The sequence below is a fragment of the Apium graveolens genome, chromosome 8 (genome assembly GCF_009905375.1).
Source record: "Apium graveolens cultivar Ventura chromosome 8, ASM990537v1, whole genome shotgun sequence".
Taxonomy (NCBI): domain Eukaryota; kingdom Viridiplantae; phylum Streptophyta; class Magnoliopsida; order Apiales; family Apiaceae; genus Apium; species Apium graveolens.
This window is the reverse complement of record NC_133654.1, coordinates 40,717,992-40,736,125: the sequence shown is the minus strand read 5'-3', so window position 1 is coordinate 40,736,125 and position 18,134 is coordinate 40,717,992. Positions and strand designations below refer to the sequence as shown.

At 35.3% G+C, this 18,134-nt stretch overlaps 1 protein-coding gene across 1 annotated transcript; it reads left to right on the top strand.

Moving 5' to 3' along the window:
- Positions 1 to 5,755: 5,755 nt before the first annotated feature.
- LOC141679013 (uncharacterized) lies at positions 5,756 to 8,726 on the top strand. The gene is made up of 8 exons (XM_074485491.1): positions 5,756 to 6,062; positions 6,148 to 6,241; positions 7,208 to 7,330; positions 7,416 to 7,464; positions 7,682 to 7,781; positions 7,884 to 7,945; positions 8,052 to 8,110; positions 8,281 to 8,726. Exons 1-8 carry the CDS (start codon positions 5,911 to 5,913, stop codon positions 8,383 to 8,385), a joined length of 744 nt encoding a protein of 247 aa, XP_074341592.1. The 5' UTR covers positions 5,756 to 5,910; the 3' UTR covers positions 8,386 to 8,726.
- The last annotated feature ends 9,408 nt before the right edge of the window (positions 8,727 to 18,134 follow it).

Sequence of the window (18,134 nt, the reverse complement as noted above, 5' to 3'; positions counted from 1 at the left end):
GGTTCAGCCAGAGGGATTTTAGGTAGTTGGGAAAGAAAATCTTGTTTGCAAGCTTATAAAAGGCTTGTATGGTTTAAAGCAAGCACCAAGACAATGGTACTTGAAGTTTGACATCTTTATGATGAAGGATGGGTACACGAGGAGTGATATGGATCATTGTTGTTACTTTAAATAGTTTGATTCATCTTATATCATATTGTTGTTGTAAGTTGATGACATGTTGATAGCAGGATTAAACATGAGGGAAATCAACACGTTAAAGAGACAGATGTCTAAGGAGTTTGAGATGAAGGATATGGGTGCAACAAAACATATACTTGGTATGAGCATCATAAGGGATAAAGCTGGAGGTACTTTAAAATTATCTCAAGAGAAGTATGTTGAGAAATTATTGCAAAAATTCATTATCCAGGATGCGAAGACCAGAAGTACACCGTTGGCGAGTCACTTTAATCTCGCAAATAATCAATCACCTAAAACAGATGAAGGCAGGAAAGATATGGCTAAAGTTCCTTATGCATCTACAGTTGGCAGTTTAATGTATGCTATGGTGTGTACAAGGCCAGACAATGCTTATTAAGTGAGAGTTGTTAGCAGACTTATGTCTAATCTTGAAAGAGGGCATTGGGAAGCAATCAAGTGGTTGTTACGCTACTTGAAAGGCACATCCAAGGTTGCACTATGTTTTAATAAGAAATATGTTATCTTGGAAGGGTTCTCTGATGCAGATTTGGGTGGATGTTTGGATACAAGAAAAAGTACAACAGGTTATATTTTCATTTTGGGTGGCACTGCAGTTAGTTGGATGTATTGACTTCAAAAGAGTGTTGCTCTTTCAACCACAGAAGCAGAATATATGGCTATCTCTGAAGCTAGCAAGTAGATGATTTGGTTGAAGAATTTTCTTGAGGAGTTGGGTAAGAAATAGGCGGACAGTGCTTTGTATAGAGACAGTCAGAGTGCTATTTATCTTGTGAAGAAACTGTGTTTCATGCTAGAACGAAGCATATTCAGCTGAGATATCACTTTACAAGAGAGTTGATAAGCAGTGGTACTTTATCCTTGAAGAAAATCCTTGGTTCAAAGAATCCTGCAAATATGTTGACTAAGGTGGTTACGAATGAAAAGTTGAAACATTGCGTAGCTTCAACTGGCCTTCAGAGTTGATTGATGAGAAGGTGCTGCACTAGTTAGAGTTATTGATTGAAGAATTGATTTTACTAGACTTACAAGAGTGAAGTGGAGATTGGCCAGACTCCAAATGGGAGATTGTTGAGTTTGTGGAGTCCATTAATTAAGCCCATAAAAATAGACTATTCAGATTCAGATTAGTTTATGGATTAGTCTACTTTTCATGTTTGGATTATAATTTTGATTTGGGCCTAGTTTCTTCTCTTACAAATACTCGTGTAATTGTAAAATCCAACTGGTAGTTGTTATTCTCAAATATTTTCTTGTTCTCATGTCTATAGTCTTGATGTGACTAGTCAACATTGGTAAAATCTTGTTAAATACACTCTTGGTATGAATATTTGATCTTGTCACGCTAAACTCGGATTATTTTATGTCAATATTGTTATTTTAGAATAGCTTTTATCCTCTTTGTGTTAGACTAACATGAATTATTTTAATCTAATGAGATTTGAATAAATAGAATTATCAAAAGAATCAAGAGGCATAATCACATAAGACTTCCTTCATGAATCCGTGTAGTGGTAAGTCAAAGGTATAAGCTCCTGAATCACTATGATATTGATCACTAAATTCTATGATATTGTACTTTAGAAGTTTGTGATAATCAACCCTCGGTGTTTTTATGAACTGACTATGAGCCTATGAAACCCTATCGGTTTTGACACAAGTCATAGTACCAAACACTTCTCAACCAGCATTCTTTACCGTGCTCTGATATATTTACCATATTTTGCTCTAAAACACCTGATTTTCTTGCGATATCAACTTGGTGTCAGAAAAATTACCACGTGGTATTGGAGTTGTGTTGAGAAAGAGGGAGATAGTGCCAAGCAGCACCACGTAAGGAAGGATCGGGGATCGGTCAACCCTACATCTTTGTCTCTTACAAAGTAGTGGAGTATCTATACCTCGAGACATCTGTAAGCCTATCTATATTCTCTCAAAAGAATATAGAGCTATAAAGGCATATAAACTGTTAATAGGTGCATTCTTCCAACAGAATGTAATCAATTGAAATTTTCATGTCAGCCAGGGCATCTGAATGAGAGTCACTACCCCTTGATATATATATTTCCTATGCACACGTGAGATTTATACACAAGGAAGGTATTGACGAAACAATTGTTGTTAAACCATATCAAGGACACCAAAAATAATTGGATCTTAATCAATAGATCTTGGCATTAAAAATCTTTAACTCTGATCTTTGGATTAGGGTTATGATTCTAAATATGTGCTACATTTTTCTATGCTCTGATTTTTGGATTAGGAAAAAGGTCAGATTCTTGGATCATTCCTCTATTCATTATCTCTGATTTTGAATTTGGGCCCATGATTCTGGATCATTATCTCTGATAAGTCTTCACAGACTTTAGAAGAAAATTTTGATCCCTAATGACATATCATTGGTCATTGATTATCTTCCCAGAATTCAAATCTGGAAATGATTTTGACTTTAGTCAAAATTACAAATTATAAATGAGGACTCAGATATTATCTGACGAGTTTATAAGGTATACTTCTTCGTGGAAGTTGAGAGATATCAGGAATTATGCCACTCAAAAGAATCTTAATTTCCCCTCTCAGAAGGAATATTTTTGAATCTCTTGACTGAGATTTTCCATCCTTAAAGGTGGAAGGCAACTTTTCTTTTAAAAGGAATATTTTGTAGGTACACTTGAATGTATGGAAATCTAAGTGGGTGACTTATCGTGAAACTGAGTGACAAACACTTGAGTGTAGAGTGGAGTGAAACACATTGTGAGATCATTAAACATAAGAAGATCTGAAGATTGAAGACAGAATTGGAAGATGTATCTATTTGTAACTTTACATGAGGGAGAGAAGAATCAGTTCTCTGCTGAAGCTGAAAGGTTTATGGAAGATGCAAAAGATATAAGATAGTATTATTTACAAGTTAAGAGCTGAATGTTGAAATCTTAATGAAGATTTATTTTTGGAGTTAGTTGAGTGATCCTCCAAACTTTTGTTTCTCCATTATTATTTGACTGTCAGGTGTAACAGCAAATAAGGGAATATTGTTGAGTAAGATTGTAGTTGTATGTTTAACTCAAAAATGCCGGTTTGCATAACTCAACATAGAACAAAGGACTTGAAAATAATCTATGTTCCATTAGAATGAATATATATTGATTATTGGGTATATACATAATGATCTTGGTAGTTGTAATTAAGAAGACGTCAACAGAAGTCTGTATGAAGTTCATTAATATGTTCAGGCAACGGAGGAATACGGTTGAAGTCATTTGAAGTAGTTATTTATAATAGTATGAAGACCTAAAGGATTTCACGTGAAGTTGATTGTATATGGTAGAAGATGTAACAATGTTATGGAAAGATTATAGTACGAAAACCTGAGAGCGGAACTAGTCGCCTGTGAACCAGACCATTGCACTAGGCGTTAGTGACCCGTGAAGGAAAACTAAGTACTATCATTAGAAGGATTTTTTAGTGAGTATTCATATTTGAATATGAAGGTTATATGGTTTATACGAAGACTCGAAGAAAATACATGAAGACGTGATAATTAAAGGGTTAAAGTGCTTAACAAAAAACTAAGTAAAAGTGATCATTACCTTGTAGTAAGAGTCACCAAGGATACTCTCTTGCCTAGTATAAGCAACTACTTTAGTATGGCTCAAAAACCAAGTACTAGAAGTGGTTTTGACCTAGTAGGAGAACTAGGGAAGAAATGAGCTCAAAAACTAACTAAGAAATGCTTTTGGTTCACCCTAGGCACAAGTGGCCTACTACTTACCCCTAGAAGGCACAAGTAGCAATAAAATATAAGTAAGAAAGAGTTACTTACCACCTCTAGGCGCAATTAACATCTCCTTGGTCCCTTGGAGGCGCAACTAGCTCAAAAAACTAAGGTAAATCCACATTTTCTCCTCCCAAGCGCAAGTAACGCTCCCTCTTGTACCTTGTAGGCGCAAGTTGGCTCAAAAACTAAGTCAAAGAGACTTGTTGCTTCCCTATAGGGGCCAGTAGGTATCTCTACTCCCTTGTAAGCACAAGGTTCTTCATATTCTATGGCAAGAAGTCCTTGTAGGCGCCATGGAAGGTGTTTTCTCAAGAAATGATATAGGCGCAACTTGGACAAAAAATGCAAGTTGTCAATCATTTTACCTGTACAGTATTGTGCCACGTATGTTTTTCCTCTCTCCAAGCTACCGGCCTAGATAATAAAAAAGATGCAAATTGGAATTGCATATCTTCAACCGTGAATAGTGCCAAACTCTTGCAAATTATTCTCAGCACACAAAAATATTGATTTGATAAGGAGAGGTCATGCCCAAGTTTTTTTACACCATTAAAGCCTTACACATGTAGATACACTCATCATTTATAACTTTTTTGATTGTATTGATTATCATTTGATACGAGTTATAGGTTTGTAGAGTGATAGAAAGAATCCATTAGTTTGATAGCTTATATATTTGTATTGGCTCTTTCTCTTTGTAACTTTGAATCTTTATTCAAAGGTGTAAGCAAACCTTTGTGATTTAATTTCTTTATATAAGAATTATTTCGCAAAATCTCTTTTTTTTGTTTATTTTGTTTTAAAGTTTCATTTTTCGCTGCATTAATCGATTAAATACGAAAAACATACATTCACTCCTCCTCTGTATGTATCTAGTGGACCTAAGAAAAACGTCAATAGACATCGATTCTATTTCGATGTTAAAAATTCTTATAATCGATGTCTAGGCATGTGATGTTAAAAGTCCCTATTTTTTACATCGGTTTTGGACATGTGTTAAAAATGGCTTAGTACATCAGTTCTTAAAACACAATCGATCTTTATATCATGTATATCATATCGGTTCTGTAAAAGAGTCGATGTCTATACCATATATACTACATCGATTTTAAAAACCGAACCGATGTCTACAGAAGTCTCAAAAACTCGAATCGATTTCACTAAATATTGAGAAAAATTCGAAATACGACTGTTTCGGCTCGAGTTTGATTCGATTAAGTATATAAAATATAAATAAAATATTCAATATCTATAGAAAATTATAGTTATAGTAAAAAAAATTAAAAATAGTAAAGGTTCGATAAGGCTCGCGATACTTACGAGCCAGGTAATTTGAAGTTCGAGTTCGGTTTCGTAAAGAATTTGAATAGTTCAAGTTCGGCTCGATTATTGCCAAGCCGAATTTGAATATTTTATGAGCCGGACTCGAGTAGTTCACCAACAGTTTAATTCGTTTACACCTTTAATTGCTAAAGACAATTATACAATAATATTATTTGTAATATTCCTTAATATTTAATTAAAAAAATCTAAAAAAGGTTTGAATTTATGTTTCAGTTCTAATCTCTAATGTTAAGTTCAAATATAAATATAGAGAAATAAATATTGAAAAACATCAAAATAAGTGAATTGAAGGTAATGTTCCAATCTGGATCAGGTTGCATATGGAAAAAAATATAGAATAAAAATAAATTCAATAAAATAAAACTAGATCCTAGTCCCAAAAGAATACGAATTTGGGGATTGCATGCATATATAAAGCCCAAAAAAAGAAAATCAAGGGCCCAATAAAAAGCAGAAACACTAAGACCGTGTTTGGCATTGAACATTACAAAAACGCACCCTCTTTGAATCCGATCACAAACTCGCTCATATCTTCAGAGAGCAGAGAAAGAGGCTGCAAATCAACCCATCTAATCCAAGCAGAAACGATGGCAGAAGATTTAGTGTTAGATACAGCAATTAGAAACTGGGTATTAATACCATTATCTGTAGTAATGGTACTTATTGGTGTTCTTCGTTACTTTGTTTCTAAGCTCATGCGCTCTTCTCAAACCCCTGATCTTAAGATTGTCAAAGAAGGGTATGTTTGTAATTTGTTTATTGTTTTTATTTGTATGTTTTTTTTTTGTTTATGTGGGGTTTTGATTGTTTGGATTGTTTTGCAGGCAAGTTATTATTAGGGCTAGGAATTTGAGGGCTGCTGCTAATTTTATTCCTGCTAAGGCTTTTCGGGCCCGAAAAGCTTATTTTACTAATGAGGTTTGTGTTTCTTGATTACCCTTTTCGTATTTTTTGTTTCTGTTGTATGAGTTTGTGATGAAGTTTGAGACTTTGTGTTGAACTTGCGTACTTTGAATGTTTGATTGTTTGGGAAATTCAATTTTATGAATTGTTTGGTTGGAATTTAAGCTCCTGGTGTTGTTGTACCGAGTCGCGTTTATGACTAATTTATGAAAATTTAAGTGAATATAGGATGAATGTTAGTGTGTTCAGGACTGATAGTATGATTTAATGAGGATCATAATGGTTAAAGGTAATATTTTTAGTGAAAGACTTGCGAAAGTTAATCTATCGGGTAAGGTGTGACTAGCTAGATAGAATGATTAGTTAAGCAAGTTTAGGGTTGGATATTTCTCAATTATATTTAACCTTGAACCAACAGTTTGGTGATCAAAATCCACCTCCTAATTTGAAATGGGAGATGTTAAATCATAAATGTTAGAAATAAGATAAAACTTCCAATTGGAAAAATATTACTTTTATTAGGAATGGGGCTCTAATCTTGCGGACATGTTGCAATTTCAACGTCCTGGTTTCTCGTGTCTGCTAATCTAATTGGTAGGAAACCATGTCTACAATTTTTATAATATACACAAGGCCTTCATTTAGGAGTTTTGTACTACATAGATGTATATATGGGGGAAAAGTGACTCTGTTGAAAAGATAATATAACTTCTCCCCTGGTTATTTATATATTAGAAAGTGACACATGAATTGCTACAAGGCCAAGTGAAGATGGGGTATTCTTAAGTACATTAAGAGCTTGTATGCAGGCATGCCAACAAGCACATTAATGTAATACAAATAGAGGAAGATGGTTGTTGCTGTGCTTCTTTTTGTTTTTCTTGTCTTGCTAGTGGCTGCAACTCTAAATGTTTGAGAGCTAGTGCACTACCTGAGGTCAGTAATGATAGTCTATTACACTGAAGTTAATTATCATTGCAGGAAAATGGATTGCTTCATGTTCCTAAGGGCCAGGCTCAGAACAATCCACAGGCTCAAATGTTCTCTGATCCCAACATGGCTATGGACATGATGAAGAAGAATCTCTCAATGATCATACCCCAGGTATTTGTTTTTAAAAAGATCTTGTTCTCCTTAAATTTCACTACTTATCATTACAATTGTTCTAATAAATGATTCTTCCCGTCAGACTCTTACTTTTGCCTGGGTCAACTTTTTCTTCTCCGGATTTGTAGCAGGTTTGTATGCTCTTATTTCTATTTATTTTTGGAAAACGTTACTTCTGTTTGAACTGAACTCCTCATTGTCCTTTGTTATTTTCTTCACTGAAATGTTTAAAATATATCATCTAAATTAGGATTACAACATCCATGTGTACTGTGTATATTCTACTCTTTTCTGTTGATGTATACATTTTCTGTAATAATCTGGATCTTTGGATTTTTTTGTCTACAGCAAAGATACCTTTTCCACTGACTCAAAGGTTTAGGTCAATGTTACAAAATGGAATTGATTTAAGCACTGTAGATGTTAGCTACGTCAGCAGTCGCTCATGGTATTTTTTCAAACCTTTTTCTTCTTTCAGTTTGTATGAAGTAATGTATCTCATCTCTGTTAGCCGCAATCAGTTAAATATTATGTTCTGCTTCTTTTTCAGGTACTTCCTCAATCTGTTTGGACTAAGGGGTTTATTTAGTCTTATTCTGGGAGAAGAAAATGGTTAGTGAATTTGCAATTTTAAATTGAAGACATTTTCTTAATTCTCTTTGTTTGAGACATGTAAAGAGTTTAGTTGTTATTGAATTAACATGTCTTTGTGATGCAGCTACAGATGACACACAACGCATGATGCAAATGAGTGGATTTGGCTTTGACCCATCCAAGGTAAATAGATGAAGTTGCTTTGTTTAAGACAATCATTGAATTTTGTGGACAACCAAAGATATTGTGTTTATTCCATATCTGTAAATGTTGACTCGGCAGCTCCTTGCATGTATTTATTATGCATCCTGATCACTTTGATTTGATTATATACTCATTATTGTTCTCACCAGAGTTTGGGTGCCGAGAAAGATGGACTTGACATAGTTCAGCATGACTGGGCCATGCCAAAGTTTGAACAGAGAGCTGAGGCTGTACTCAGGAAGCTTGTTAGCTGAACAAGTGATGTTTTGGCACCTCTTCTGATTGGACCGAGTCCCTTTCTGGTGCAGTTTTAAGTTAGCTTCGCAGATACGTCATGACCAGAAGACTAGTTTCTCAACTGTAACAGTCGAATTATTGATGCTTGTCGACTCCTTAGCACATGTGAGTGAGATATTTTAGTTCTGGCTGTGTAATAACATTTTGACTGAAAAGCTTAATTATTTAATCTTAGTGATACCAGGGATATGTGATATTGAATTACTGAATTGTAGCTTTTTAAGATGGTGATGAAAACACATTGTTAAACTATTTTATTTAAAATGTATCTGTATGAATCTAGTGCGTTCACATAAAATGTTTGTATATATTGGTTTAGTATAGTGATGTGTCAGTTTATGTTTCAGCCTGGAAATCATAAATCAGAGTAACTGAAAATACGATAATGTAGAGCTCAGGGACAACCTTTGACATTATCGTATTTCCGGTTACTATCTAATTTTCTCCTCTAATGATCACGATAAAACAACATTTGATCATAAGAACATTCTCTTCAAAAAGGAATTGGACAAACCAAACACCAGGTAGGCAAAAAATCTAGACCTTTAACATGTTTTGGATCAATCTTCTCTGTGAAGATAGAAAGAAGGGTTGTTCCAGAGTAATAGCTAGTTCTTATAAAGTCCTAATGAATGCCTCCTTTTTCTTTTCTTGTTTGTTAGCAAGACCAACTTGTGATTAATTACGAAAACCAAGAAGTCGAGACATCGAGTGGAGTGATTAATCTCTTTGTTATATTACAATTCGATGAATGAAATTTATTTTTAAGTACAAATTTTTGACCAGGGGAATATAATTGGTTGAACCGATAAACTCATCAGCATTAACCATGTATTTAATATTTATTATGTTTGATTTTGATATTTCAACCCGGTTAAAGAAAATTATTATTATTTCAGATTTTAGTTGATGACTGTAAGAGGTAAAAGGGAATAAAAAAAATTCAATCTGGTCGAAAACAAATTATACTCACTAATAGCAGGATGAAAATGGAAAAAAATCATACCCGAATAAATTAAGGGGAAATGGATTTTTTCGTCACTCAACTTATCATGTTTTTAGTAAGTTACCATTCGACTATTTTTTTTATTCTACTCACTAATGTTAGGTTCATATTGGTTTTTAGTCACTAATGTTAGGTTCGGATTTGATTATTAGTATTATGTCAATTTGTTGTAGCATTTTAAAAATATGGTGGTAGTTTATAATATTTTAAAATTTTTAGATATGTCTATATCTTTATATATAGTACTCCATATCTTTAGAGTTTGACAAACATTTTAAGCCTCCTAAAAGATGTTTAATGAATTATTTTAATTTTTTTTCTGAATAATAATTTAACTTTTAAATTTTTATATATAAAAAAATCTTTAAAATAAGTTATAAAACTATGTCTGTAAAAAAAATATCTTGTGAGAGTATTTTGATATAATACCAAATTCACGTTATTACAACTAATCATACCGCACAAACCGCCCGCGTCGCACCGCACCGCCCTGCACCGCTCCGCGTGATTTAAACTTTTCGTGGTGCGGTCGTGGTTTGTATTTTTGTTAGACCGCGTGGTGCGGTGCGGTTTGGGACTTTGCTTTCGTGGTTCAAACCGCACCGCACCGCACCGCACCGCATATTATTATAATATATATATAGATAATGCTTTTGTACCTTTACAATAAATAAATAATATATTATTATTGTCCCTTTATAATATAAACAAATATATATAATAAGCATTTATGTAGTATTGTTGCACCTTATCGTGGATGGTTGAATGCTACCGTTTATTATTTTTTGTCAATAACTCATATAATTTGAAATTTTATCTAATGTATGCCAAACAAAATTAGAAATTATAGTTTATGGTTCAGATTTACTAAAATTGTATTTTGAAGTAATACTATCAACTTTAAACTTATTTATTGATGTATTGAAAATTGTAAATCGCCCGCATTAAAATTTATTATTTTCTTAAAGCGCTCAAACCGCTCAAACCGCATCGCACCACACCGCATTTTCGTGGTGTGGTTTGCGCGGTTTAAGATTTTCGCGATGCGTTTGCGGTTTGAGAATTTAGACAAACCGCACCCGCGGTTTAGTTTGCGATTTTGGTCCAAACCGCACCACACCGCACCGCGAACACCCCTAATTACAATATTATTATTTTTGTGTTTACATATATACTTGTTTTACAATACTATTAGAATGGATGGGTTTATAGTTAGATTTTGGGTCGGTAAGAGTTGCATAAAGGAGCCGTGACTAGTGATTTCATTGTGTTTTTGAAAGTGTCGTTTGGTAAAATATTGATATGTAATTTTTTAATGTTTTTAGTACTTTATGATCAGTTTTCTAATTTGACTATATTGAATTTTTTATTTTTTTATTTCCCAATAATTTTAGTACAGATTGGGATGGCTCTTCCTAATAATTTTGGTTTTGAGTTTAGTACTCTACCTAAGAAATAACACACGTACATGAACCGATTTTTTGCGTAACAAGATATTCAAAACAATACAAGTCCTTCCTATAACATAGTTATATAATTCAGATATTATACAACTCCTCCATATTTCATCTAGCAAACTCAAACACGTATAAACCTTCTTATAAGACACATATGACACTTTTTGTACTAGTTATCATTATATTTTAATAATGCTATAGAAAATTGACAAAATACTAATAATCAAATCTGAACCTAACGTAAGTGACTAAAAAAAATCTGAACCTAACATTAGTGAGTAAAACAAAAAAATTATAGTTGAGTGGTAAGTTTTTAAATACACAATAAGTTGGGTGAAAAAAAAATTCATTTTCCCATTAATTAACTCCATAAATTATGTAACAATCAAAATTATTTTCTGAGAAAAATGGTCCCTTGGAAAAGATATATGAGCAAATAATTTATTTTAACGGTACAGTTGTTATTTCACCAAACTTAGTGAGCTGAATACGTGTATTAAGGTCATTTTTATTTGGATAGTGCATCATATTTTCATTTTTACCACTTGTAAATTTGAACACTACAAATTGTTCTCAAAACCAAGAGACCAGAGACAAAGGAGGTTGAATAAGAGATTGAAGGTTGTTGTTTTGGCAGTGATGTGAATGTGAACACCAGGACTTTCCTACCAAAAACAATTTGCCTTGGCAGTTGGCATGTATTTTTGGACCACAACACTGCGAGATCTGAGCTGAGCATTACAAACTGTTTTCAACTTTTGTAACCGTATATTTGTTTATACGGTAGGAATTCCAGGTACAGTTACAATATTGAAAACGCAAAGTGAGATCCGATTCAAACCCTAGTAATATACAATATTATTATTATTAAGATTTCAGATATGATATTTTTTTTTAATAATTAGTGATTTGAAGTTATTCATTAGTATTTCGGATGATCCAAATATAAAATTGCAATTGTCCTAAGACTTAACTTATGTCGAGTAATTTGCTTTTCCCATATGACCAAAAATGTAACTATCCAAGTCAAATAAATTAAACTTTAAGAGCATATTCAACGCATGACTAAAATAGTTAATTCATGACTGAATTGAAGGACTAAAGTCAAATGTCTATGCAGCGCTTAAAGATTGAGGCCATCAATTATTGATACTGTAATAGGTCCATTGATATTTGATGGACTTGGCAACGGGCAGCAATCTGATGGGCCCCATCTTTTTTTTTACTACATTACAACGGTTGTATTTAGATAATGTACAAGCAAGTAATGGGAATAATTATCAACGGTCATATTTTTCTTTATAAATATGGAGTGTTTTGTATTCATATTTCACAAAAAAAAAATTATAACATCCGTTTCTTAACATCTCAAACTCATTTGTACTTTCAGATTTATATATATATATTAAATATAATGGGTTCTAATTGGCTCCCCTCAGAAGTGTTGTAAATCTCACTAACAAATATAGTAACATAGAAGCAAGTGTATAAAGAATTTAGCAAGTTTAGGCCAAGACCACAGTTAACAAAACAAAACATGCAGGTAAACAAAATCAGTAACTGAAATAACGAAGAGAGAAAGAAAGATGTACTCGAAATCATAGCTTTTAACAGTGACTGAAATAAAGGTTCACAGATACAAAATGCCAAGAAAAATGATCACAGCTGAGTCACCAGGCCTTGCTCGAAGTCCTGGCTGCTCTTGAAGAGAATATTGCCACTACCTGTTGCGTTTGGGATGCGCACAATATCTCCACCAGGATAAAACAGCTCGGAGTTTATGTTAACAGCAGCAACAAAAGCTCCACTTCGACCAGTACCTCAGTCGCCGGAAAATATCAGCACTTCAGGACTTTTGGGAGAGAAATGCAGAGAGGTTGAAGAGAAGAGAATGTAGTGTGTCTAATACATTCACTTTAACCTCTATTTATAGGAGAGGAAAAATGAAACTGTCCACACACTTAATGTCTGAATTAAACTGCTCATTAATGAAAAAATCAAAACTGATCAGATTTTGAATTCATTAATGAAAAAATCAAAATTGATCAGCTTTTGAATTTAAATTATTTGTAACAGCTTTTCACATTAACACCCACATTATTATCAGAACTTAAGTTAAGTTCTGATTTGATTCATCAGTACTTAAGTTCTGATTCTGATATCAGAACTTGTTAAGTTCAGTTCTTAAGTTCTGATTCTGATATCAGAACTTGTTACAGATCAGATTATTTGCAGGTTCAATATATTTAGACTAAGCCCACTAACAAAGTGACTTAGCCTATTTCAGTACCCAGCCCAATAATCCAGTCACCGATAAATAAATTCGAATTAAAATAATTCTCAAATAAATAAAATTCTCGCCCAGGTCGCCTCGCGTACGCGAGACGCCGAGACATTCGCCCAAATCGCCCTTCGACCCGACCCGGTCCGGTCCGGTGCGGTGCGGTGCGGGGCGGGGCGGGGCGCGCACGTGTGTGTGCGCGTGAAGCACATAACAACACAATGGACCATCACACACCTTAGTAGTTGTATACTACTCATGTGGGTAATACCATATAAAGCACACAACCCCCTTTATTTATTTCAATGTGGGACAAACATTCTCAAATTTTCCAAGCTTTTCCAAGCTACTTTCAACTCTCATTTCATATGGATTTCATTGAGAAAATTCTTAAAACCATACATGAAAATTTAAGTTCAAATATCATTGAACAATTTCCAATCATTAGATTTTAGGATTAACATCAAGAACATAATTAAATTAAGCTCTAAAATCCTAATTTTCTAACAATCCCCCACAAATCCATACAGAAATGCGATCAATTTCCCATCATGACTTGTTTTTTTCAGAGTCGGTACCCTTCTGGGTTTGAACCCTCCTAATTTCTCTACTTCAATGGCTATCGGACTCAGATGGAATGTTTCACCTTGAATCTTAATCCGTTTAGTATAACCATATTCCATAGACGACGACAAGTCAAAGGTTATGGTGCCAATCTACGGCTTTGAGACATTAATGGTCATGTCTCGATCCTGTTCGTCGAATGCTTCAAGGATTAACCCTATCCTCTAATTGCGACCACACAATTACATTCGCTTAGCTGGGCATCTCCAGAGATATACTGCCTCTATCTCGTCAAATGACTTGATCCCATTCAGAGTTTTACCACTCTTGCTTTTCTGGCAGTGTCAGTACCTTCTAGGTTTACAGGGGATAGACTCAGATACTATAGTATCATCTATGTAGCAAAGGTACTACCAACTCATCCTTACAGCTTGTTATTACCCATTGAATACACTTCGAGGGATCTCCTCTCATGTGTATTGGGTTCCCACTGTTGATGAATTATGATGGGTTGACAGTCCCATCCCCAACCTTGACTTAAGGACCACTGCAGGTTCCAGTCCTTTAGTAAGAGGATCAGTTATATTATTCTGAGTTCCTATGAACTCTATAGCTATGATCCTATCAGTCACTAAACCCCTTATAGACTTGAGTCTAACTTGGATGTGTCTCTTAGTTTTAGCATTATGCTTTTTACTGCTAATCTTGTCGATAGTTGTTCGACTATCACAGTGAATAGCAATAGCAGGAAGCGGTCTGCTTACTACAGGTATTGCAGACATAAGTCCGTGTAACCATTCAGCCTCCGTCCCTGTGGCGTCAAGTGCACACAACTCAGCCTCAAAAGTAGACCGAGTAATTATAGTCTGTCTGCTTGACTTCCAGGATATTGCTCCACCAGCCAAGGTGAACACGTATCCAGTCACTCCATTGGAACCAGACTTCTTAGCTATCCAACTTGCATCACTGTACCCTTCAAGCACACCAGGAAATCTCCTGTAGTGTAAACTAAGGTACATTGTGCCTTTTAGATATCTAAGTACTCTATCAAGAGCATCCCAATGAGTTCTGTTTGGACAGCTTGTATATCTAGCCAATTTAGACACAGAATATAAAATATCTGGTCTAGTACAGTTAGCAAGATACTGCAAGCTCCCAATAATCTGAGAATACCTTAACTGAGACACAGGCACTCCTGAAGTATTCTTGACAAGGGAAACTTTCGAATCATAAGGTGTACTAGCGATTCTACACTGTGAATAACCATATTTCTCAAGTATAGATTTCTCTATATAATGAGATTGAGTCAAGGTTATTCCTTCAGTAGACTGAATCAGTTTGATTCCAAGAATCACACTTGCCTCACCCATATCCTTCATTTCAAAATGCCTTTTCAAGAATTCTTTAGTCTCGTTAATAATCTCAATATTGGTTCCAAACAGTAAAATGTCATCCACATATAGGCACAAAATAACATACTCATTACCTTTAACTTTAGTGTAGACACACTTATCACTTTCATTAATCTTATAACTGAAAGGCAATATAGTTTCATCAAACTTTTTATGCCAATCTCTGGGAGCTTGTTTCAAGCCATAGATGGACTTAATCAACTTACATACTTTCCTTTCATTGCCTGATGCAACAAATCCATCAGGCTGATCCATATAAATCTCTTCTTCTAGTTCACCATGAAGAAAAGCCGTCTTTACATCCATCTGATGGATGATAAGACCATGGACTGAAGCCAATGCTATAAGCATTCGGATTGTTACCATTCTTGCAACCGGAGAATATGTATCAAAATAATCAATTCCTTCCTTTTGCTTAAAACCCTTAGCTACCAATCTAGCTTTGTACTTATCTATTGAGCCGTCAGGGTTCAACTTCCTTTTAAAGACCCATTTGCACCCAATAGTAGAACACCCAGGAGGGAGATCAACCAACTCCCATGTTCCATTAGAAACAATAGAGTCAATTTCACTCTTGACAGCGCCCTTCCAGTGCCTTGACTCAGAAGAATCCATAGCTTGCCGGAAAGTTAAAGGTTCGTCCTCGATATTGTAAGTGATGAAATCACCTCCAAAATCCTTGACTACCTTTGCACGCTTACTTCTCCTTGGTTCCTCTAGTTCCTTAGGACTAGAGCTACTACTAGGTTCCGCCCCCATATTTGTCATCTTTTCCATATGATCAGGAATAGAACTTGATGTGTGAGTAGGATCTTCCTCAGAAGTCGTTTCAGGTCTTTCAGTCTTCATAGGATAGACATCCTCAAAGAATGTCGCATCTCGAAATTCAACTATCGTGTTTGCCACTATACCATCTATGTCAGATTTTAACACTAAAAATCTCGTAGCTGTAGTGGTTTCAAGATAGCCCAGAAAGATACAATCAACAGTCTTTGGATCTAGTTTCTTTCTCTTGTGTTCAGGAACAAGCACCTTAGCAAGGCACCCCCACACACGAAGATACTTAAGACTAGTCATCCTGCCTTTCCATAACTCCAAGGGTGTTTTATCCATGTGTTTTAGAGGGACTCTATTCAAAATATGGCAAGCCGTATTTAGAGCCTCCCCCCACATGTATTTAGGCAACCCAGAGTTAATAAGCATACTATTAATCATATCTTTAAATGTTTTGTTCTTTCGCTCAGCAACCCCATTAGACTCAGGTGTGTATGGTGGAGTAACTTCATGAACTATACCATTGTTTGCACAAAATTCATTAAAAGCATTACTCGTATACTCACCACCTCTATCAGATCTCAATCTTTTAAGTAGCTTACTAGTTTGTTTTTCTACTTCAGTTTTATATATAATGAATTTATTAAGTGTTTCATCCTTATGTCTAAGTAAATAAACATAACAGTATCTACTACTATCATCTATAAAAGTAATGAAGTATCTAAACAGGTCCTTGGTCAACACACCACCAAATTCACAAATATCAGTGTGTACTAAACCTAACAAGTCTGAATCCCTAACAACGTTATGAAAAGGTTTCCTTATCTGTTTAGCAGACACACATACTTGACATTTAGAATTCTTTTCTATGGTATGTTTTGGAATCAACTCTAAGTTCATCATGTTCTTAAGAGCACCAAAGTTTAAATGACCTAGTCTAGCATGCCATATATTTGAGGATTCAATACAGTTAACAGTAGGAATAACATTATTATTCAAATTTCCCAAAACGGGATCCGCATTAATAACAAATAAACCATTTGACAAGTAACCCTTGCCAAAGAATGTACCAGTGTGAATAAGAACTACTTTATTACACTTGAACGAAATTTCAAAACCACTAGAAACTAAACAGCTTCCACTTATTATATTTCTACGCATGTTGGAAACATGATGCACTCTCGTCAGAGATAGAATACGTCCTGAAGGGAACTTCAGATCCACATTTCCAACTCCATGTACTTGAGCAACACTAGCATTCCCCATCTTCATAGTCAGGCTATGACTCTGTTGATAAGATACAAATAAACTAATATCAGCACAAATATGTACATTAGCTCCAGTATCTATCAACCATTCATTTGACAGATAGGTAGAAAATATCACAGGGTTGTAGGATACATACCGGTCAACGTCGGTTTCAGAAGCCGTAGCCTCACCAACAACCATGTTCACTACATGCCCACTTGCGGTTCCAAACACAACATTTGCTTGCGCTACCTCGGTTTTCTTCGCTTTCTTCGTAGGGCAGTCCTTACTCCAGTGCCCAACCTGCCCACAAGACCAGCATGGTTTGTTTGCCTTGGGTTTCTTGGCCTTGTCCTTGTCACTCTTAGGTTTATTACTATTAGCTTTCTTAGCAAAAGCCTTCCTCTTTTGTCCTACAGTTGCTATGTTTACCTTCGAGGTACCATGTTCAGTTGGCATCACATGTCCCTGTTTGGACTAGTGTTGTTCTTGCACCGAGATGTCCAGCATAAGGTTGGTCCAGGTGATCTCTCCTTTCTGTCTTTTCAGGGAGAGAGAGAACTCTTCCCAAGACTTCGGGAGTTTTTCAATCACACTCATCACCTTGAACTTCTCCGGGAGATTCATTCCAGACTCCTTCAAAGCATGCACTATCATCTCGAACTCATGCACCTGCTCAGTCATGGACTTGTTGTCCACCAGCTTGAACTCGAGGAACCTTGCCACAGAATACTTTTCTAGACCTTGTGAGTCAGTATTATGTGTCTGGTCCAGCTTCTCCCATAAGAGTTTTGCAGAGTAGGCATCAGAAGAATAGACATCAAACAAAGTGTTTGTTAGTGCCGCCAGAATGGCCGCCCTAGCCACTCCATCCTTCTCAGCCCACTTCGCAAAAGCCTTAACTGTGTCAGCCTTCTCTTGATCCACTACTGGTTTCTCATATTCCACAACCGGCCACAGACCC